Raw genomic sequence first — 22749 nt, 5'->3', positions numbered from 1 at the left:
CATCAAATAACATATCCATTAAATCTTTATTTCTCTAATTTAGCAGCAAGAATGTTGTGTGGGACTGTATCAAAAGCTTTATAGAAGTCCAGGTAGACAACATCTGTAGCTCTTCCCTTGTCCTCTGATGCAATCATTTCATCACAGAAGAACACTACATCAGTCAGGCACAATTTGCCCTTGGTGAAGCCATGTTAGCTGTCTCTAATCACACATAATCGACATGTTTTGATGGAATTTCCAGGAGGAACTGTTCCATCACCTTACTTGGCACTGAAGTGAGGCAGACAAAGGAACTGTGTGCAGGCAGAACAGTATTTCTCCACACTGTGGGACCAAAAAGGCAATCTTTCCTCCACACCTTTCTACAACTTTCTTGTACAATCCCATCACCAGTTGCCTCTCTGCCTTGCTATTGTTCTCCTGCATAACCTGATGTTGGCAGATGGCAGAAAGCAGATGGCAGAAAGCTGCTCTACAGAAGAGAGGCTGTTCGCTTAGGAAAGTTTAGAGCATTCTTGAATCCTCCTCAGTAATCTGAAAGTTAAAACAAAAAGGTAAAGAGCCAGTAAGTAGGCTGATGCCAGAAGCAAAAAGCTTAACAATGAAACCAACACTTGAGATCTACCAATGTTACTAAGCAATTATTGCCCATAGTTTGATACAGAAAGCTCTTGATAATAGCTTGCAGGGTCTAGCTTTGTTAACAATTGAGACAGGCTGCTAGACAGCCCTTATTTTTGCTGACCTTGCTACAAGAGGATTGAATAAATGTTCCAACTCAAAAAATCTTCCTTTAACGATGCAGAGCAACAAGCCTGCAACATAGCACATACACGACAGAGAATACATAGTATTTTTCAAACAGACACATGCTTCATCAGCCTACACCTAAGAGTTCAGTAGCTGCATGGATGAGATACTATATAGTAGCTTCTGATGAGTGCTTTTCTGCTTATTCTATCTGCAAAGACAGTAAGACTAGACTCATGGAGGTTACTGAGGCCACAAGCTAGCTAACTTACAAGAAATTGAGAGATTGCTTCCAATAAAGTATTGTATGAAGTATCATGGACATACATTCATAAACACTACATGTGAAAGGAATTGGGTGTTCTATGTATTCCAAGAAAGCAAACAGAGAGAAGTGGAGAAATAAGAGAACTTCACTGGTGGACAAAGTTAACTTCACTGGGTTACAAGGTTCGTGCTACTCATGGATTTATAGAATGGCTGGAATTTGGCTTGGTATCTGTTTCAAGTATAATGGATTTAGACTTTGGAAGTGGTTGTGCTGGGGACTGCAGAAAAGCGGCATACTCAACAGGAAACAAAGGCAGAAAAATCTAGATCTGGTAGCATGAAAAATGTCTTGCAAGGAAAATAGGCTTGGCCCTTTGCCTAACAGTTAGGAACTATGTTTTTTGAGCCTTACTGTCTCACACAGAAGCTTCCAATCAAACATCATCCTTTCTTTTGCATGGAAAGCTACAGGAGGAAACTGCCCAGGGAATCAGCTGACTTTGCCAAAGGTCTTCATGTTGTATAAACACTGTAACATACTATAAAACATGTCCCTGTTATGGCACAACCTGTATACATCGTGTGCAGTGAGTTCAGATAACTGCTGCAAAGACTAGTTGCTGGCAACACTGCCTAATTCATCAGAGCTCACGTGAATTGCAGATCTGGCTGCTGCCTGGGTATAACCTAGTACTCAGAATCTCACACAGGTTGGTGCTGCACCTCAGAGCTGTTTGTAGTATATGTACGCTTGTTGGTGTTGGCAAGAAACTGCCCAGATGGAAATGGACAAAATCTTGATACAGAAGCAGCAGCTAAGCTTGTATTACCTTTGCTTAGGTTCATCCTGTCACCAGTGGGGCTCTGCAGGGCTCAATTTCAGGGCCAGTACTCTTCAATCTATTTATAAGTTATGTAAGTACAGGAATCAAATGTACATTAAGTTCACCAGTGATATCAAATTAGGAAGAGTTGCAGCCTCTGACTGTAGAGGCCTTACAGACATATCAGCAGTCATCAACTGTGTGACATTTAACATGATCTTGTGCCAGATTCTCCACTTGGGAAGCGGTAATCCTACTTATACATACAAACTGGGGGATAAAAGGCTGGAGAGTAGCCATCCCACAGAAAGAGATCTAGGTGTTTGTGTTAATGGCAAATTGAGTATGAGTCAACAGTGTGTCTGTCCTGACAGTGAACTGTGTTCCGAAGTGCATGAAGTACCTCCCCATTGAGAGAGGTGATGGTCCCATTCTCCACTGTACCGGTGCACAACATATTGTGTGCAGTTTTGAGAACCTCAATTCAAGGACATGAAACCATTAGGTAGTGGTCTGAGGACTGTGAACAAGATATTGAAAGATCTTGGGGGGAAGAGCAACTGAGGTAACTTGGTTTGTTCAGCTTGGAGAAGAGAAGGCTGCGAGGTGACCTCATTGTCATCTCACAGCTTCCTCAAGGAGGGCAGCAGCAGGGGAGGTATTGATCTCCTCTCTGGTGACCAGTGGCAGGACATGAGGAAATGGAATGAAATTGTGTCAGGGGAAGTTCAGACTGGACATAAGAAAAGGTTCTTCAGTGAGTGGCTGCCATGCTTGGTCACTGAAACAGGTTCCTTGGGGAAGTCGTCATGGAACCAAGTCTGTCACAGTTCAAGAAATGACAGTCTTAGGCATTTGGTTTAGCTTCAGATAGTCCTGCAAGAAGCACAGTGTGAAACTTGATAATCCTTATGGGTCCCTTCCAACTTGCAATATTCTATCACCTTTACTGGGAAACCCTGCTCTGCTCTCAGGGCCTTGCTGGTACATGCTCTAAGCCAGTCAGAAGTATTTCCAAGCTCCCTTCTCTTCACTGAAGCTAGACAGTACCTTAGCTCTGTAAGTACTACTGGTAACACTATCCATTTTCAACAGTATAATTAATAATTAACACCTCATGTATGAAAGAAGGCAAACCAGTTGCTATCCAGGTTTACAAATCCAAAAGACATGTATACAAAACTTTGCATAAGGGTTCTCAAAGCAACAATGGATTTTCAAATACGCTTGAGTATCTAGAACATTTGCATAAAAAACAAAACCAACAACACTTTTGTTTGTTTGTTTATTTTATCAGATTCTTGTGTGACTCTGGCCAATCAAACTTATAATTCACTTTCACTCTTAAACTCAGGATGCATTTTTTTACTAGTTAGGGGACTGCAAAGTGTAACACATCTTCAGCAGACACACAGTGGAAAATGGTATGTCTAAGGGGCACCTCCTTCCCTGCAAATTTTGACTAACATGTTTGGAAAGCTGATATTTCAGGTATTGTAGTTAATTTACAATTTCAAAATATACACAGCACTTAATATAACTTTCTTACGATGTCTCAAAGTAGCTTAAAAAAGTTTGTCATGATCTACAAATAAGGTGGTAAAACTATCCCTACAACACAAGTGTCTGTTGTCAATATATAGAGTTGCATGATCATGCACAGAAATATGCACAGTAATGAAAGGAAACAAGGCACTTCTATCTAAGAGAAAGAATAGGACAAAATTATGTAAGTGTACATCATACATTTATTATTGAACAACTCTCTTAACTCCAAAATTGGGGACAGGGATTAAAATTAAAAATTCATTGCACTACCTAGTAAAGCATTACTAGTAACTCTCATAAAAATGTACAAATTTTGTTAAAAATTTATCAAGCCTTCAAATGATTTGGTTACAGGTATTTATAATACATTTAAAACTACATGTTAAATGATACAACAGCATATGATTTAAAAAAAACACTTGACAGAAAGATTCCAACAAAACCTACAGTTAAATCATAAGCAAATCTGAAACATAAGTAGCAAAATGAGGTAACAAGGTACCAAACGAAAAAACCCACAGCTTTCACCTAGGCCCAAAGATAGCTCAGTTAAAAATGTGCTCTCTGCAATTAAAAGTAAAAAGGTTGGTAAATCTCATCCCAAGCATTACACAATGTATTAACAGCAGTGAAATCACATTCAAAGCCTGTACAAAATGGCATACAATGACAGACATTATTCTTTTTGTAAAGAAAGTCACAAAATGAGACATTGGAATTGTCTGTAGGCCTTGTTACTCATTAAAATGTCAAATTAAATTGACAGTTTATGCAAAAACCCCAGAGCAGTAAACATATTACAGGTTTGCTGGGTTTTTTTGGAGAAGAAGGAGCCAGGTGATGGCAGAAAGGCAATGAATATAAAAAAAAAGTTGCTGAATTCAGGTGCTGCCAGGCACCATGGCAGGCTGTGGAATTACACACAAACGTGCATAACACGTGGCAGTTAACAGCTAAACATGAATCCCCTTCTCTTGACAGCCACAACACAGAGGACTTGGCTGTAGCTTTTCTGAGCTGACTCAGAACATATGCATGTCTGCTGTTTATACACACTAACTACAGAAGCTAAATCCACATATATCTGCAAGAGTCCCATGCAAACTAAAGAACCATTCCAGAAGAGATGAACTGTAAGAGTTGTAACAATTATTTTCAGGATTTTACCAACTTAGACCCTTCATCTCCTAGATCTCTCACTGCCTCACAGAGTTTTACTGGAGAAAAAGGACATTATACGTCAAGATTTCTCCAATTCCAGAAAGAAGACTACTTTCCCATGGCTTCAGAAGAATGACACTTGTTCATTTTTATCTAGCTTAGAAAAAGTACCCTCTTTCCATGCTCAAACTAAATCCTGAGCCCAGTAGCATTAGATATGTTCAAATCTGTAAGTGGAATTACGTATTTCACTGTTATACAGAAAAGCCTAAGTTTTCTAAGACATATAGTGTATACTTTTAAAACAATATTAAAGAGAAGAAATTCTAATAGTTTGAAGATGATGTAACAGCATTTTTATTTACTCAGCATTCTTAAGTACGGATCACTATGGAAAGACTCACTGTTTTTGAGAACTACCTGCATAACTTAACAGAGTGAAAGGCATCTGAAATAGGGCAAAATTGTGCTTTTATTTTATTTGCATCAAGAGCTGTAACGAGTCTGTAGAAACTTCAGTACGAGAAATAAGTATGGGTAACATCTAACACTGTTTGAAATTACAACTGAAACTAAAGCATAACAGTGTACAAAAGCAGCAGAAATGACAAAGAACAAACTTAAAGCTGCGATTTGTAGCCTGTTGCAGCAATATTGCTGATTGTGCCACTTGTGCTACTGCAACCTGAGTAATGACACTTAATGTAGAAGAAAAATGTTGCAAAATTCTTCGAATAACTTATGGTATATGTAGAACATATGCTAGAACATATGAAAGATGTTAACAGTCTGAATGTTATAAATTCAGCTATTTCTTTTTTCAGTAGACCAAATAAAACATTAGTCAGAGCACCTGAATAGAGGTTATGACCTCTTATTTCACAGCAATGTTCTCTAAGGTGTTCTAATTTTCTCATATAGCAGAGACCTCTGGAAACCCAATTGCAAAAACCAATGAAGTTTCTTTGTCATACTATACTAATAATGAAACAAGGAAGGTCCATAAGCAGCATCAGGGCAACTGAATTCTGCAATCAGTGACCAAAGTTACCTTTTCTGGTGATATAATGGAAAAAAATCAGAAGTTTTAATTTTCAGAGAAAATGCTAAAACTTAAATTTTATTAATGAACTTGCAAGAAAAAAATAACCTTTTACAAGTTATTTTAGTTATATATATACTCCCTTGTACATGCTAAGGTACACAGGTGATTAAAGCCAATGTTTATGAGCTGAAAGATGATGTCCATAGCAAGTACAATGGCCAAAAGTGAAAATTCCACAGGACCCTTAGTTCCTTTCTGCTTCTTTTCATGGAAGAAGCACCTAACTGGCAAATCCAGCTAGAAAAATTTAAAAAGAGAACAGAAAAGCATTGATCTTCGTATTAGCAATTGAAAATGTTAACTTCTAAATTATTTGTGCAATACTGCAAATGTACATTACTAAAATAACTTGTAAGTCATCCATTTAAAAATATAGTCTTTGTAACATATGCTCAGAACCCCAAGGTTACTCATGTATGAACAATCAATGCACTCTTTAGTGCTACCCATTTAAAACCTCAATGAAGGGGAAGCATAACAGCTGCTTGAATAGTAGGCAGAAAGATCTTTACACCTGTAAGTATATTGAAGAGGAAATACTAAACATCTGTAACTGTTGCACCCATTGCATTCAGTGTGCAACTGCAAACACAAGGAAAGAAACCAGTGTACAGTATTAGTACTGTTTAAATAACACATAAGATTATACATTGCAGCATAATTATTACTACACACATACATTCTCAGTACATGCTGGTATACAGGTTCTCAAACACACAGGCACGCTCAGTCACAAGCACACTTCATACATCCTCTCACAAACACATTCGCACCAGTCATCCCCAATGACGGTATCTGAAGGCTCTATATAAGGTAGATTGCTATATTGTTTGCAGCTACCACTTTTTTTTCCTTTTTCTTTTATATAAAAGCACATGCTAAAAGATCATGTCCACAGTAATCTCGCAGTAACACTCAGAATGGTCACACAAAAACCAGCGAATATTAGTGCACACACAAAATCAAGCTTCAAAAAAATCTTTGGAGTTCCAATCACACTGTTAGTATAACAATCCCATAACTGTGAAGACTAGTTACAAGCTTTATAATTGAGTAAATCACACAGTGCAAAGTAAGGTCTATTGACCCTTGTGTATATAGGGCAGGCTGGAAGTCATATGGGTAAGTTCAATAGATAGTTCATAGACACATGTGACCAGGAACACTCAAACCAGATTTGTGCTCTTAGATTGGTCATTCTGAATCACGATGCACTTCTGAAGCATCAGCTCTACAAATTGGGCAGGTACGATTTGCCTGTAAAACCAGAAACAAAAGAATGTTTACTGTACTGAGACATATCTGAGTACTGAAAAGCAATTCAAGAACAGTCAAAACAAGAGAAGACAAAGTGCGCTTATACCTATTTTTATTTTGTTTTGTTATGTGGTTTTATTAATGCAAATTCATAAGTACAGTTTACAGCAATCAGGTGGATACAACTAAAAACTTGGAATATGGGCTGCAGAGAAACTGACCAAAAACAGACTAGCAACCTTGGGCTGCAAATATACATCCTATACAAATGCTGTCAGGTTGTCACAAGCCTTACTGATCACTGATCCCATCTCTTCATACTCTGTTTATCCAGTTATTCCTACAGAAACCCATCACATAGACTTGGTCAATAATGAAAGCAGAAGAGGGAAAAAGTGAAGGAGTTTTAGTAAAGGGTGGGTGGGTGGGATGGTGGTAAATCTCAGTTGAGACAAACCCAAAATAGGTATTCAAGTAACACACAGAAATTTAGGTCTAAATTTAGCCCTTCAGTAATGCACTTCCTGAAAATATGTCCTGTGACACTTTTATAGTTTCCTTAAAAAAGAAAGACAGATGAGAATTAATATTCCTTAAGCTACAGGGAAGGTATTTCTGGTTTCTCACTCCTCTTTTGAAATAAAGGCTAATTTTGTTTCAGCAAATCATTAGGAAAAGCCCAAAACAAACATGTAACATCTGTGATAAAACATTTCCTTTGCAAAGGAGAAAGTGAAAAGAACTCTCCCTTGCCCCAAATTTTGTATTTAGTATTTTCCAATAATTGCAGGACCAACCACTGTCAGCTCAAGGTAGTCAATTTTTCAATGAAAATACAAGTGAGGGTACCAAGAATGTGGCTCTGAAGGCCAGAGTTCAGAATAACAGTTGTCATAAACTTTAAAATCCAAACAATAAATACCAATAAAAGCTACGTTATTACTGAAAAACATATTTAGTAATAGAAGAGTAATTTTTTCCTGTGAACTACTACTGTTATTACTGTTTTATATTTTACACCATAGTTGTTATTGCTTCATAGTTTTGTAAAATATGGATTCAGGAATCAGTAAAAAAAATTATTTCTTGCTCTTTCACCAAAGCTCAACAACTTTGAAATTAGTTGAGGACAATACCATTGCTTGTTAACTACTTTGTGTTTGAATTAGATATGTCATCTAATGTAATTTTTCTAAATAAAAGGGAACATTCTTCAAAGTTAAATGGATTAATGAATCAAGAAGTACTCAGTTGGATAAATAATGAAATTTGCAGCATGAAAACGCATTCAATGAGAGTAATTTTCTGATAGGAATTGCAGAAATAAATCCACTCTGCCACGATAAAATTAGTACTCATGAACACTCTAGCACTGCTTTTCAATTAATTTTTCAAGATCCTACATGAAATTTGTTTTAAATTTAGTTGCATCCTTGTGGCTTTTTCATTCTCCCATCCCAGTATTTAACATGATTCTTTGGTGCAAAAAGAGAATTAAGGTGCACATAATATTGACCTAGCTATCCACTCTTTTACGTAAACTTACTTTTTGTACTGTTAGGAAAGAGAGCTGCACAACGAATTAACCTATTTATTTTTACATATTTTAAAAAATTTATAGCTGAGGTGAACTGCATTTAGAATAATGAATCTCTAAGGCTCCTAGAATCCTCTAAAAAGCACTGCACTACTTTGCTATTAGTCCATCAGAATCAAGTTAAACTATAGAAACTGTTTGTCTTTTCTCATACATAATACAGAACTTAGTATCAGGAAGTTAAAGGCAAGTTGAACTTATTCTAAACCCTCATGGCAAAGACAAATCATGTTCACAAGCTGTCCTTTGCAGTTATGACTCTTAACCCTTTCTTGACAAAAGAACAGATGTCTCATGTATTCGTATTTTACTAAAGAGCTTAGTATATTACAACATAACTAAATACTGTGAAATATGAGAGTTGACAATACTGTGAAAAGTAAAAGGATAACCTTCCTCCATGGATTTTTTTTCCTCCATTGTATTACATCTTCTTTCACAAATTTTTAACTTGGCTTAATCAGGGAAGTACAAATTAAAGTGGGCAACCTAATGCATTGTAAAAGAACATTTCTTCTTACCTGCTTATGCTTCCTAAAAAGATGGAAACACACAGCACTACATCACCAAACAGATCAAACCTTTCATGCATAGACAAGTCACAAAACTTTCTTAGACACTGTTTTTTTGCTCCTTTGTCACCAACAAGCAATGAAATAACAATATTTTTTTTAAAAAAATCAAATTACTTAGATCTTTCACTGATAACATGGTGAAAATTAGGAGAATCAACTTGACTCTATAGTTCTAGAAATAGTCCTAGATAGCAAATACTTTCTTCAAACAGGCATGATTAAATGAGTAAAGCATAGGGAAAAACTGGTAACTTTTTTCCTCTTTTCACCTTGTGGAAAAGTTACAAGTACTCAAACCTACAATTTTTACCTTCCCTTGCAGAACTTATCAGCATGATGTTGGCTCGATGATGTGAATTAAGTGGATGTGGACTTAATTATATTATCAACATGTGGAACAAATTGTCAAATACATAAAGGGGTGGACAGAATTTAAAAAAAAAGCACAAGTATCCTCCAGTTACACTTACTTCCAGATGTTTGTTTCCTAACTAACCAAGTAAAGAGAGGGTAACTAAAACAGGCTAATGTTATAAGTAATTTGTTGCAGTTTGCAAAGCAAAATAATATTGTAAACATATCTTTGTACAAGTGTGACTAAACCTACATGGTGTGAATTTATTGCCTTAGCAATCCTACACTACGATGCTTCAAGCATGTCTAGCTTATGCAAACATCCTGCTCTGGGATATATGATATCAATATGTTTTAGGTGGGTATAACTGCATCCTCTTTAGGTTTGGATTTCATACCTTTCACTTCATTCCCTCACGTAGCTGACACTCTAAATTTCAGAGGTTTTCTTTGGTAAGACAATCTTTAGAAAATAATAAACTTGAAGACCTGTTGGAAAACACATAGTTTCTAAACTGGGACAGGAAAATTAGGAAAAAAGCTGCTTCACTACTACAACAGTGTGTCTACAATTGTCAAAATGAAGATCAAATCTGATTTTTGCTTGTCTGACTCCTGAAACCAACATCAGGTACGAAAGACAGTAAGAACAGGATAAGCATGCATAATACTTCTCTCACATGTTCTTCTAACTTCCAGCAATCTGTTGATCAGGGGCTCTATGAATCACAGATTTGGGGTTTTTTTGCATTAATAGCCTGGAAGAAGCTGACTTAAAAAAAAAAGAAAGGCAACAAAATGTATTTATATAGGCCTACGGTATCCACTGTCTCACAGGCTGTGTGAACACTGCTTGAGAGAAGTAGAGTGACAATGGAGATTAATCTACTCTTAATTTGCAGCTACTAAAAAAACCATCATATACTTAGCATAGATATACTAATAACATTTTGTGTGTGGAGTGTGTGTATATGGCTTTTCGATCTGATAATAAATCAGCTACGTGTTTACTTTTGTAGATTCTCAAGATTGTACATGGATTCAGATACTGAAGGACATCAGTTCTAATGAAAGTTATGAGCACTGTTGTAGAAACATTTACACTGGCCTTAGATTCTGTAGCAGCTTTAGATGGCCATGGGTACCATGATTATTTTACACCCCAGCTTTTAAAAACCTTCTCATTATTCTTGGTAACCCGTTAGCCAAAAGAATGCTGTCAATATTAACTTGATTCTTTCATTCTCTGCACTGAATATTTTAGTGTATGATTATAGATACACATTTTCTGGAATCTCTAATTTTCTAAGGACTGCATTTTGTATTAACATAGGATCATTGCAGTTTCAAATGTTCTACACAACAGACTACACAGAGATTAAACTAAAGCTGAATAGAATAAAATATTGAAAAAAGGTGAGGCAAGATGGGGATCAACACCTTGTTGGAAGTAGATGTGGCTAATGCAGCTTGTAGAGATGACTGTGTATCATCATCTACTTTTTTGTACTTCATGTTCTTCACACATTCTGTACTGCTGCTATTTAATCTGTCCTCTTACTGGGCTTCCCTGATTCTAGATCCTCTTTTTTACTGCTCAAATTCTCTTGGAAAGGTAAATCACAATTTTGCAGAACTACAATTTCCATTTGTATAAATTAAATTTCTCTTTGTATGTATATATGCATACACATATATGTACACACATAACATTTTATTTGCCCCAGAATCTCCTAGATTTGGAAGGTAGGGGTTGGAAGGGACCTTTAGAGATCATCTAGTCCAAACCCCCTGCAGAAGCAGGTCAACCTAGATCAGGTCGCATAGGAACATGTCCAGGTGGGTCTTGAAGACCTCCAAGGAAGGAGACTTCACAACTGCTCTGAGCAGCCTGTTCCACTGCTCCCTCACCCTCACAGTGAAATAGCTTTTTCTTATGTTTACGGGGAACTTCTTGTGTTCCAGCTTCATCCCATTACTCCTTGTCCTGTTGCTAGATACCATAGAAAAAAGGGATGTCCCAACCTCCTGACACCCACCCTTTAGATATTTGTAAATATTTATAAGATTCCCCCTCAGTATCCTCTTCTCTAGCCTAAACAGCCCCAGTTCCTGCAGGCTTTCCTCGTATGCTACATGACATAAAAAAAGTGAGTCAGACAAGAAAATATTGGAGAAGTTACTGGTAAATATTATAGGTAGTATCTTCATATGTTCCAATAGTTTGCACCCATTGAGTCTGCAACTATTGTTGGAACTGAGCAGAACAAAAGATAGAAGCATAAACACATACTAATTGACACACATAAGTGTAAATTTTCTATCCATTAGTAAGTACACTTTTCATTTGACAATGCAAAAAAAAAACATATTAGTGATGAGAAACACTGATTGAATCTTGCAAGTTATTGGAATCACAATAACTATCTCAATACTAGCAAATATTTTGGTACTATTAAAAATTTTGAATGTGAAAGGAGGACGATTAGAGGTCTGTATTTCCAGGCTACCTCCTTCTCTGGACGTTACCTGATCTCATTGGGAAGCTGGAGTTCTTTCTGGAGGCCTCCAGCCTGTGATGGAGGCTGCCTCATATGTTTGTACCAATGGTGCTGAATTTCTCTTTCCTGCTACCATCAACACAGAAACTCTTAATTCATACTTCCTACATTATTATATTAATTTTTGTTTTCAAGTCTTATTTAATTTCATGTATTACTTAAATTCAAGGTCCTTGTTTTGTGAAAATGAAAAAATATAATAAGATCTGCCAATGAAAATCATTATCATTTTCATTTTTCCTTGTGCCAAAGATTATAAAGAAGTGTCTTTCATCAGTTTTTAGAAAAATATCATAAGTAGGCAGTGCTTCCACTCTGTTGGTATTTTTAGCCTAAGTATCAGAAACGTGAAACATGATGAAATGATTTGGAATTGTAAAAAACCCACAAACTACATAATAATTTTCCTGTAACATAATACTTTAAAATGTTATTTATTTATTTATTACCTTTAGCCATTTATCAACACACTTGGCATGGAACTCGTGGTTACAGGGTAAGACTCTAAGTAGCTGCCTTGACTCAAAATCACACATGCACACCACACACCTAAAAAAGACAATAAAGCTCAAATGTATCTCTTATGTACATATTCCATACAAAAATTCCATACATTGTACAAGTATGACTGCAACATGGTAGCTCTTTTACTCCTTGGGTAGCTACAGTTATCTTGAGCCACAGATATAAATCTCTGTGTGATAGGTAAACCGTAATTGCTTTGCGGGCGTTATTCTGGCCCTGTGTTTTCAAACCACAAACCAAGTGTTCCTGCTTACAGGTGTGCAGACTCAAACAATAGAACAGATGTTTAATCAAAATTCAAAACACTGCAGATAATGATCTGCAAAGCTCACTCCCTACTGGTACTAGTAAGTTACAATGAAGGTCACTGAAACTTGAATATCAGAAAAAAATCTGTACACTGAAGTTCAAACGTTAGACAGTATTTGGTACTAAATCACTTTAACTACCTTCACATCTATTCTGCCCTTTCCACTTGGTTGTGCAGATCTTTCAAAGTTGACAGATTTTAAAAATAAGAAGATGCACTCAAACCACTGATCAAACTATCAGGAGCACTTCAAACTTCAGTGTTTGAAGCTCTTTTAACATAGGCTGGATTCCAACTTGACATTGCCACTTTCAAGTCTAGTATGCTGTACAAAAACCTAGGTCACCTTTTTTTCATTTTAGTTTTTTAAATGCTGAGGAACTAAACTGAAACACAGCTAAATGATACGAGACTAGATAGAGGCTTTAAAGTAAGGATAAACAGTATTTGATCTGGAAAGCAATCCAAGAAAAAAAGGGAAAATTAAACTGTTTACTGACATGACTGCTTTTAAAGCCTTTCTGGTTTAGCTTAGGCCACAAGTTAAACAAAAATATAGCCACCTAAATTATGTTCCTTTGAAAGAGACCAATATACTTACAATGTCTGTTCTGACTGGTGGTTGTTTGGATTGAATCGGTAGGATGGAAGCTGTTCAATGTCCGCTTTTGTCAGTCCTCGTGGTTTGGCTTCCCCTAGACGTTCCGCCAAGTTCAGCAGTGCCTGCAAAATGTGGAAACTGGACATTTAAAAATTCACTGCTTAAACAGCCTATGGTTCCACTAGTGGTGAGGCTGCCACTACACATCACTACTCCAGCTGGTAGCACAAAGACCTTTCTTTAGAATGTTTATAACCTTAGTTCTTTCCTATGACACAAACCCCTGTAAAATCTTTCATGATTCAATCACCTTTCTAATTATGTAAGATGTTATCTTTCTGATCTCAAAATCTCCAGGACCTAAGTTCCAATTACTCCTGTGGCTGCATGCACAGCTTAACAAGTATTTTGCTTCTGAAGGATTCCACTATGAAATTAATAGTGCTATCAACCAGAAAAAATTGTCAACAAATTTGCTTCCTAAGAAATGAGAGTCTGATTTTGTGAGAAAAACCAGAAATTTAATGGGGCAGGTTCTGATTTCCACTCCACATGGAATCAAACGGAATCCCACAGTCTCAGAACCAGCAAAGACAAAACAGCTGGGACTGCCCCAAAATTATCTAGAATATTAAAGAAGGTTCAACATCTAGAGATGTGAATTACTGTACCCTCCTCAGGGCCAAGAAGAAAAGGCAGTAAGGTAGTTTTAGAAACATTACATTGAGATTAATTAATCCTATGACACTAACATTATTCTGTATTAATGCTCTTCTGCAAAGTTATATATATAAACCCAGTAATTTACCCTGTTCTTTTTAAAGTGCTTCATTTCTGTTTAACATTTAAAATCAATAAAAATTCAAAAAGAGGAGAGTAGCATGTGGAACATAAAAGCTGAACTACTTAATAGTTACTAGTCTGAAAGAGTGGGCTCTAGGTAAGAGCAATAGACAAAAAACAAAGTTAAGCATTTCTAATATCCAGTGTTAGAAAAAAGAACCCTGTAAGGATGGTTTCTAGATCCTTCCTTCACAGTCACTACGTTTGTTTGAAATGCAGAAGCAGGATTAAAAGTGAAAAATAATAAAAGTTTGTGTATTTCTTGAGCTAATGTCAGTTCTTTAAAAGTACTGCAGTTCACACACCAACCTCATAGTTTTCTACCTCTCCGTCTTCCACATCCAATTCAAAGCTGAAAGCTGGTCCAATTGCAGGTGGCACTGGAAGCATTGATCTACCATGAAAGCAAACAATGATAACGTTCAGCATCTTGCTGAAAAAATGCACAGAAGAGGTAAAGTCACCTTATTGATCCCTCTCAAATCATCAAGGTCTTAGAACTAGTAAAAACATTAAGTTTGAAGCCAAGAACAAACATCTGAAATGAAAGAGTCAAGGGAAAAGAGAAAGCTTCTGCAGGGGGGTTGGACTAGATGATCTCTAAAGGTCTCTTCCAACCCTACCATTCTATGACTCTATGATTCTAACACTGCCAGATTTAAATTCCGGGAGTGCTGCTTTCATACTTTACATGCATGTCTCAACTGATACCTCTAACCAGGCTCAGCATTATTACAAAAACTAATCTATTGATTATCACAGATTATGCAGAACTAAAACTAACAATAAACTGACGTTCTGTTAAATTCATTGTTTTATTTCTTTAAGTGTATCAACAAACAAAAGGAATCCTATGTTCACTTATCTCTCCAATACCAAAGTCTTGCATCTTTTCTAAGCCTAAAAACCACGTGAATATAAATAGGATAGGCTACTGGACCATCTTCCATACTGCAGGAAAGGACAAATTCACTTTCTTACATACTGTGACACTGGTTAAAGTGTAATTTCTTAGAACAGAGAGGGGAGAGATAGTTTTCTGGTTCTATATTCAATAAGTGTTCTATGGGTTAAAACTAAATGCACAGACACAGAAATAAAAAATTTTCACTACTAAAACATACTAAAATCCCACTAAAGTCATCAAGAATTACGGTGCTGCATTATGTCCTCCATGGACAAGTAAGAAACTCTGACATTGACTGCAAGATGCAAAATTGAACAACTTCACTGGTTCTATTTTCATGTCACATCTGAAATTGTACAGAGAGCAACTATCAATCTGATGCCGTTTGATTATTTCCTTGTCAAGTTCACCCCTGCTACCAGAAAATAATCTTTGTTTCCCAAGCATTTCATACTTATTTCCAAAACATAACGTAGAAGAGCAAAAATCTTGTTATACACCTGAAGTCTCCCAGAGAGAGTCTACCATAACACACTACAGATAATTCCCAAATGTTAAGTCTTCCACATCTTTTCCAGAAACAGCAAATCAGAGGCAGAACATAAATTCAACAGCCATAACAGATTAGCAGTTCAGCCAATAGAGTGACATCTTGCAGAAAGCTCCCACCTTTGTGTTTTATAAATTAAGAACTAAACCAAATGATTTTATTCCATAAATGAAGGCTCATAGAACTTTATCCTACAGTGTAATCATGCTTCTGTAAGAGTATCCAAAAACCAAGATTTAAAATTTGTTGAAAATTTTATGAAGACTTCAAAACAATGCAGGCTAACATGCCTCAAAAAACCTATACAACTATATTGGAGAAAACTGTTCACTTATATTTTTCAAGTGTTTACTATTAATAGTCAAAATAGGCCGAGAATTTCCAGAAGTGTAAGTTCTCCTCCTCTCTGGAACAGCTGAATTAAACCTGTTCTCAGCTAGAGTCCAATAATAAAAAGCACTGAGATGCTTGTTAAAAGTCACACGACTTCATAATAGCCTACACAGAAGCATATGTACTTTGAACTTACAGCACATAAGGTAATAGGCTGGGATGGTAAGGGTGTGGTGGTATCGGCTGTTGCGATCGGTATCTGCTGCGCCCTGTGAGTCTTCGAGTAATAAAAGGTGGGTAAGTCTGAAAGAAATAAGAAAATAAACTTCAACTGGAACTTGTGGAACTGGAACTTGTGTCCAGTTCTGGGCTCCTCAGCACAACACAGACACAGACATACTGGAGAAAGTCCAGCGAAGGAGACTGGAGCATCTCATATATGAGGTAAGGCTGAGAGAGCTGGGACTACTCAGCCTGCAGAAGAGAAGGCTACGAGGGGAATCTTATCAATAAACACTTGAAGGGAGGGTGCAAAGAAGACGGAGCCAGGCTCTTTTCAGTGATGCCAAGGGACAAGACCAGAGGCAGCAGGTACAAACTTAAACACGGAAGGCTCCATTTGAACATCAGGTAATACTTCTTTACTGTAAGGGTGACTGAGCACTGGCATAGATTGCCCAGAGAGGTGGTGGAGTCTACCTCCTTGGAGATACTCACAAGCTGACTGTCCTGGGCAACAAGCTTTACGTGACCCTGCTTGAGCAGGGGATTGGACCTGATGACCTCCCCTCCAACATCATCCAGTCTGTGAGTTCGTGATTCAATGTTCTGTTTTCTTAATAATGAAATGAAATTTAAATCTGAATAATGAAACCCACTGTCAATAAAGCATTATTTAAAAAATCTGGCCTCTGCTCAAATTCAAAAGCCGCTTAGCCTCAATTTGAAACAATTCTCATCAATAACACACAATCATACCATTCCATGTGAAAAATTAGTAACACGTAATAAATCCTTTCCAACCCTTTTGTGTTTAGCCTACATGCCAGTTTGGGAAACAGGACATGAACTGCTGAGTCTCTTGTATATATAAAAGCCTACCTGAGGCTATTATGCAAGTTTGTGCACAAGTGGTTGAGCAAAGAAGCCTTTAAAAAAAATCTTAAAAAAAATTTTTTTAAACTATCTCTTTTTAGAAAAAAAACCCCAACTTTAAAGCAGTAGTATATATTCACATTTATGTTGAAGAAGGTTTTAAGCCTTTCAAGTGCATGTACATTATGTCAGTACAATTTCTGCAGGTGGACCACGTCGGAAGAGACAGTCAAGTTGAAAGCTTTGAAGTATTCTTTCCATGGTAAATGAGGGCTTTTTTCATGTGCATGCTAAGATCTTTATTTGTTCTTTTCCCACAAATATTCCAGAAGTACTGTTTTTTAAAAGCAATTTTAAAAACTGAAATTAATATACTACTACTGAATTCGTATTTAAAGGCCTTGAGACTTCTTTTGAAATGAAGAACACTCAGACTTTCTAGCATGTTTTTCCTCAGCCATCTTTGAAAACACCACTGACGACTAACCTACAACCCCCTAGCTTTACAATGGTAACATTATTAATAGGTGGCCATGATCACATATAAAATTTATATATTAATATAAACACAACGCAAAAGAGATTGAGTCTTTTTCTTGAAAGTAAGATCTCAAACTAGACATAACAAATACCAATTTTAGTGCTTTGTAAATTCTGTACCCGAAAGTATAATTAGAAACTTTTAAGTTCAGTGAATGGAAAAGAATCAGAAATGTACCTATGCCATTATAATTTTAATATAAATAAAATACTATAAAGATTAAGGATTGCTTTACATGCCCCATATTTCATCTTAAAGGTCTCTTCCAGTTGAAATGATTTTATGACTCTGTATCATTAGTTGTAATACACTCCTGTTCCACTTCACAGCAATATATATACTCAGAACTGAAACATCAGAGATAACAAAGGCTGTGTAATCTGCAAAAAAAATGTTATTTTGTTCCTTAACTAGTTTAAAGACTGAACTTGGAAATCAAGAGAGCCTCATTCAAACCAAAATGTCTGTGATGCTGCTGTAATTCATTTAACAAGGATACTGAATAAAATACAAGTAGTTTATGGAAGTTTTTAAGTGTCTTTGTCTACAGAGTAACCATAGTAACTAAAACATTAACTGAGAATCTATATAGTTATAGTTTAATGATGAGCTGAATGGTTTTTTAAAAGGGTGAGAACTTTTTTACTCACACAAACAACAGCAAAAAACCCAATCTCAGGACTAATACAATTGCAGATTAAAGTGCACCACAAAGATTCTAGAGGTAGCACAGAAACTGGACACATCACAAAAGCACAAAATTCAGCACATAATTTAACCCCTGCACCAGGGCTGGTTTTTTTTATGCTGCACCAGTTTAACTGCCTGTAGAAAGATGGCTTAAAACAAGCTTGGCTTTATAACATGGTGCAGTCTGAATTACGGAAGCACTCTACATACCTGCTTGCTGGCATACTGCAAACAATCTGGAGGAGAATGATTTTTAAAGCATTCTAGATTTCCTGACTTGTGGAAAGTCAATATATGATGAAGAATTAGCTAAAGGTGACAGCAGCTTTTCTAAACTGTACTAATTAGTTTCTGCAGTAGAAGTCCAGGAAGGTGTAACTGCTGCAACATTGCAGATATCAGAAATAATTTGCTGATATAATTAAGTTACTCTCGATTAAAACAAGCTTAAAGAAAATACCATGATACACAACTATAGTCAATAATAGAACACAACAGCAAGAAGTGTCACTTTTCAACAAGCATACTATAGAATAAGGTCAAGAATTTTCGTGAAACTTGAATGAGAATGTAGCACAGAAAACAATACTTACTACACCAAATGACACCTCCTGGTGTAAAGGATCATGAGTTAAGAACTGGAGAGGAGCTGAGGGAGGCAATGTTGGAGGATGGGCTGAGGAAGGGTATGTAAAACCTCCTACAGGAAGATGTTCTCCGAGAAGTTCTACTTCATTTTCTATTCTTTGAAGTGGCTAAAAAAGAAAAGACATAGACTTTGTTGCAGTAATAGAGGTGCATTTTCTCCCCAATAAAGAACTGCAATCCCAGCTGCATATTCTGATCTGCTGTGGTCAATTTTATAGGGTAAAAAACGAAAATAGAATTACCGGTATAATTGTACTCAGTTTCACATAGTAACTCTGTCAACAATTCCTGTGTCATTAACACTACCAAAAAGCAAAGACAACACTACACATTTTATATAAATTCACCTTTTCCAGCTAGCCATGCTTATAGACCAGGAATTTATGCGATCTAGCAAATATAGGAGTGGCTGCAATTTCCTGTGTCTTGCATTTTTCAGGACAAATATTTGCTCTCCTTCTTGCCAGGCTGTTCTCACTGTACAACTATGCAAGAGAAAAAAATAAACAACCATAGACAAGAACTGAAATTGTGCCAGAAAATCTGAAGAGGAAACATGGCAACTCCAGTAGATTAAACTGCTAATGATAATCAGTAATCAAGCAGATTGCTCTCCTAAGCAAGCAGTCCTACCAAGAATACACAGTCCAAAAGTTTCAAAATCATCAGTTTCCCATTCAGTATTGTAATCTAATCAACTTCAGTACATCAGTCAGGCCCCAAAGTGCTCAAGAAATAACCAGGAATTGTCATTGTTTCATTAATATACATTTCTGTTTCTGACACGGTATTCTACCATTTCAAGACATTCATCTAAGAAAGCAACATTGTGGAACCAAAAGAACATTCTGTTTCCCTGTTATGCAGAACAAATGTTAAACACAAGTTATTCTTAAACCACTAAGATACAAACATTTTGCCAGAGCTGAAAGTTGCCAGAAAAGCCTAGTCAATAACCTAAGTAAGCAACCCAAGCTAAAACCCAAGCCCATACACTTTCTAAAGCAAAGTCTTACATAGATTACCACTAACACATGTTTTCCCAGCTGTTCTCATATCATCACAGTGAAGTGATTAAAACCCTATCCACACCTGAGAAGCGACTTGGAGAAGCCTCAGCAATGTTTGTACATAACATCATTTTCTATTTCTGCATTGTGAAATACTGACATCCTCTAGACAGAGGGGCAAACAAAAGGACACAACTATACAGAGAATTCTACAGGAAGTGCTGTAAGCTGACCTGAAAATACAATTTTCTCCCAAATCCAAAACAGGGTTACATTTTCCTGTGTTTATAGTATCTTTCCACTATGCCAAGCATGCTTAAGCAGAAGGAATCAATAACTTTAATATGTGAAAAAGAAGAGAGAGAGAGAAAGGGAGACTGTAGGCTACTGGATATGTCTGGATGACTGAAGATCATTATGTCCTAGGAAAAGCACTAGTCATTTAAAAACTAACTGAAAATATAAAAGAAGCATATAATGAACTGTGCTTTCTTCTCTCTGCTAAAATTTTCTCTGAGATCATTACAGAACTACACAACCTCTTCTGGATTTGCTTCTGCTTCCTGGGAAAGTAACACCTAAAGGTGGTGAAGCAAACATACATCTCTTTGACAGAACTAAAGGCTCATGTAGAAGCAGCAGAAACAACAGCTAAATCTGAAGAGAAACAGTGAACATTAGATTTTTTTCATCTTCACACAAAGTGATTAGAGACCTCCTAAGGAAGCACAAGTGCAAAAAACTATACTTTAAACAAAATCCTTCTGTTTCCTCCATCAGGTATTAGCACTAGTTGCTCATCCAGGCCCACCAATTCTACAGAGAGGAATGTAAGAAGCATTACTTACCGACCGTGACTGCTGAGCTTGGAGAGGAACGAACTGTCCTGGAGGAGGCAAGTGAGAAGGGTGGTGTGGAGAGATATGAGAAGGATGCAAAAGGAATGGATCACTAGAAATGAGGGGTGGAAATGCTGCATATGGTACAGGTAGGTGCTGGACTGAGCACGTCTGAAGCATCTGAAATAAAATTAAAACAACATATTTTTGTTTCTAGCACAAACATTCCCTATAGAACATTCTATATTTATGACGGAAAGATAGTGTTAAAACAAAGTAGGTCTCTTGCCTCTTTGGAAGAGCCTCCAAAACATACTACAATGGTATAAAATGGTAAAGGCACCTAATTTAAAATCAAATTACAGTAGGTCAGGAGGAACAATCACCTCTATTTACTGTGATCATGAACTAAACATAAATCTTTACGTGCACTGAAACAGAAGCAGATAATTTTGATGTTATTTTTTAAAAATATTAATTACTCTTCACCCTCAGCAGCTACATCATTTTTCTAAAAAAGAAATACAACAGATGAGTGCTTCTATTGTTAAAATATGCTTTCAAATTGCATTTTACTACATTGAAAACTGATCTCTCAAATAGTAGAAGATAAATTTGCAGTTAGAACATTGGTGTTCCTTAAAACACGAGATACTGTGGGGAACATATTAAAACAGGTTTCATCCCAAGATTGTATAGTAATAATAACCATAGCTTCAATGTGTATTTGGAACAATCTATGCCATGTCCATAGCACTTTTTAAGTTGGAGAAAATGAGGCTGCATTATCTTTCAAGTGGAGAGAAATTAAAAACAGAATTTATTCATTTGAGCTTTTGGAAAACTTCTGCTGTTTAAACATATGGTCCAAGAAGTTTTAAAACTGATATTCAATAAATGACATTTGTTTATTTTACAGAGTGGGAGAGACAAATATTGTGAAAATAACAAAAGGATACTGGGAAGTTAAAAAATGAAGCTGGCGAGCAGGCTGGCACACTGGAGGGCAGTGCTACCCTCCAGATGCACTTTCATAGGCTGACCATGTGCAGGAACAGCATGAAATTCAACAAAGGCAATGTGAAGTCTGGCACTGGGAGAGAAAAGCTCCACAGAACAAGACATTTTGAGACTGCCTAGTTGCAGAGTAGAGCTGCAAAAAAAATCGGGTTCTGGTGGACACATCAAAGGTCATAGTGTACTCCTGAGTTAAAAACACCTACTGCACAATGGGTTGCATTACTAGGAACGTAATTGGGTGTGGTGAAGTGATTACATCCTTTTATTTGGAACTCGTGAAACTGTATCTCAAGTCCTATGTCCAGGTTTGGCCTCTCCAGTGCCAAAGAAAGACACTGACATACTGAAATGAGTCCACTGAATATGACAACTTGGAGACTTGGAGCACACTGCATACAATAGTAGGCTGCAGAAGTGGATTCTTCTGCCTTAAAAAGAGGAAACTGAACAAAAACCTTACTTCCGTCTTCAGCTACTTCATGAGAGTAGACAGGCAGAATCTGACACTTCCTCTAGGGGCAAAGTGAAAGGGCAAGGACCAAAAGGACCAAGTTGCAGTAAAGAAAATTCTATCAGCCATACTGAAGAAATTCTTTACCACAAGGATTGTCAATGACTGAAGGAGAGGCTTTAGAGGGGTTGTGAAATCTCCACTTCCATCCATGGAAACTAGTACTGCTCTTAACAGGGGATCTTCAGAGCTCCTCTTAACTTGCACTAGTCTTTAATTCTGTGACATAATAGAAGAAAGTATAAAGTCTGCGTCCTGATATTACTTAAACTCAACCATTACTCTTTATATCCACTTGTAGAGGATTGCAGTCATTCCCTC

The 22749-nt window shown here is 36.7% G+C and overlaps 1 protein-coding gene across 5 annotated transcripts in view; it reads right to left on the bottom strand.

Moving 5' to 3' along the window:
* Nucleotides 1–3166: 3166 nt before the first annotated feature.
* RNF38 (ring finger protein 38) overlaps nt 3167–22749 on the bottom strand; it is a 111017-nt gene continuing 91434 nt past the window's right edge. For all 5 annotated transcript variants that reach the window (XM_062018063.1, XM_062018066.1, XM_062018065.1 and 2 more), the window contains 7 exons: nt 20907–21077; nt 18994–19155; nt 16271–16377; nt 14594–14678; nt 13442–13563; nt 12455–12554; nt 3167–6918 (listed from right to left, as the gene is read on the bottom strand). In XM_062018063.1, coding sequence (XP_061874047.1) covers nt 6856–6918; nt 12455–12554; nt 13442–13563; nt 14594–14678; nt 16271–16377; nt 18994–19155; nt 20907–21077 — 810 coding nt within the window. In that variant the 3' untranslated portion in view covers nt 3167–6855. The remainder of the gene's footprint in view (nt 6919–12454; nt 12555–13441; nt 13564–14593; nt 14679–16270; nt 16378–18993; nt 19156–20906; nt 21078–22749) is intronic.

Source organism: Colius striatus, chromosome Z, assembly GCF_028858725.1.
Source record: "Colius striatus isolate bColStr4 chromosome Z, bColStr4.1.hap1, whole genome shotgun sequence".
Lineage (NCBI taxonomy): Eukaryota > Metazoa > Chordata > Aves > Coliiformes > Coliidae > Colius > Colius striatus.
Note: the sequence above shows the minus strand (reverse complement) of the source record. Positions and strands in the feature narration are given on the sequence as shown.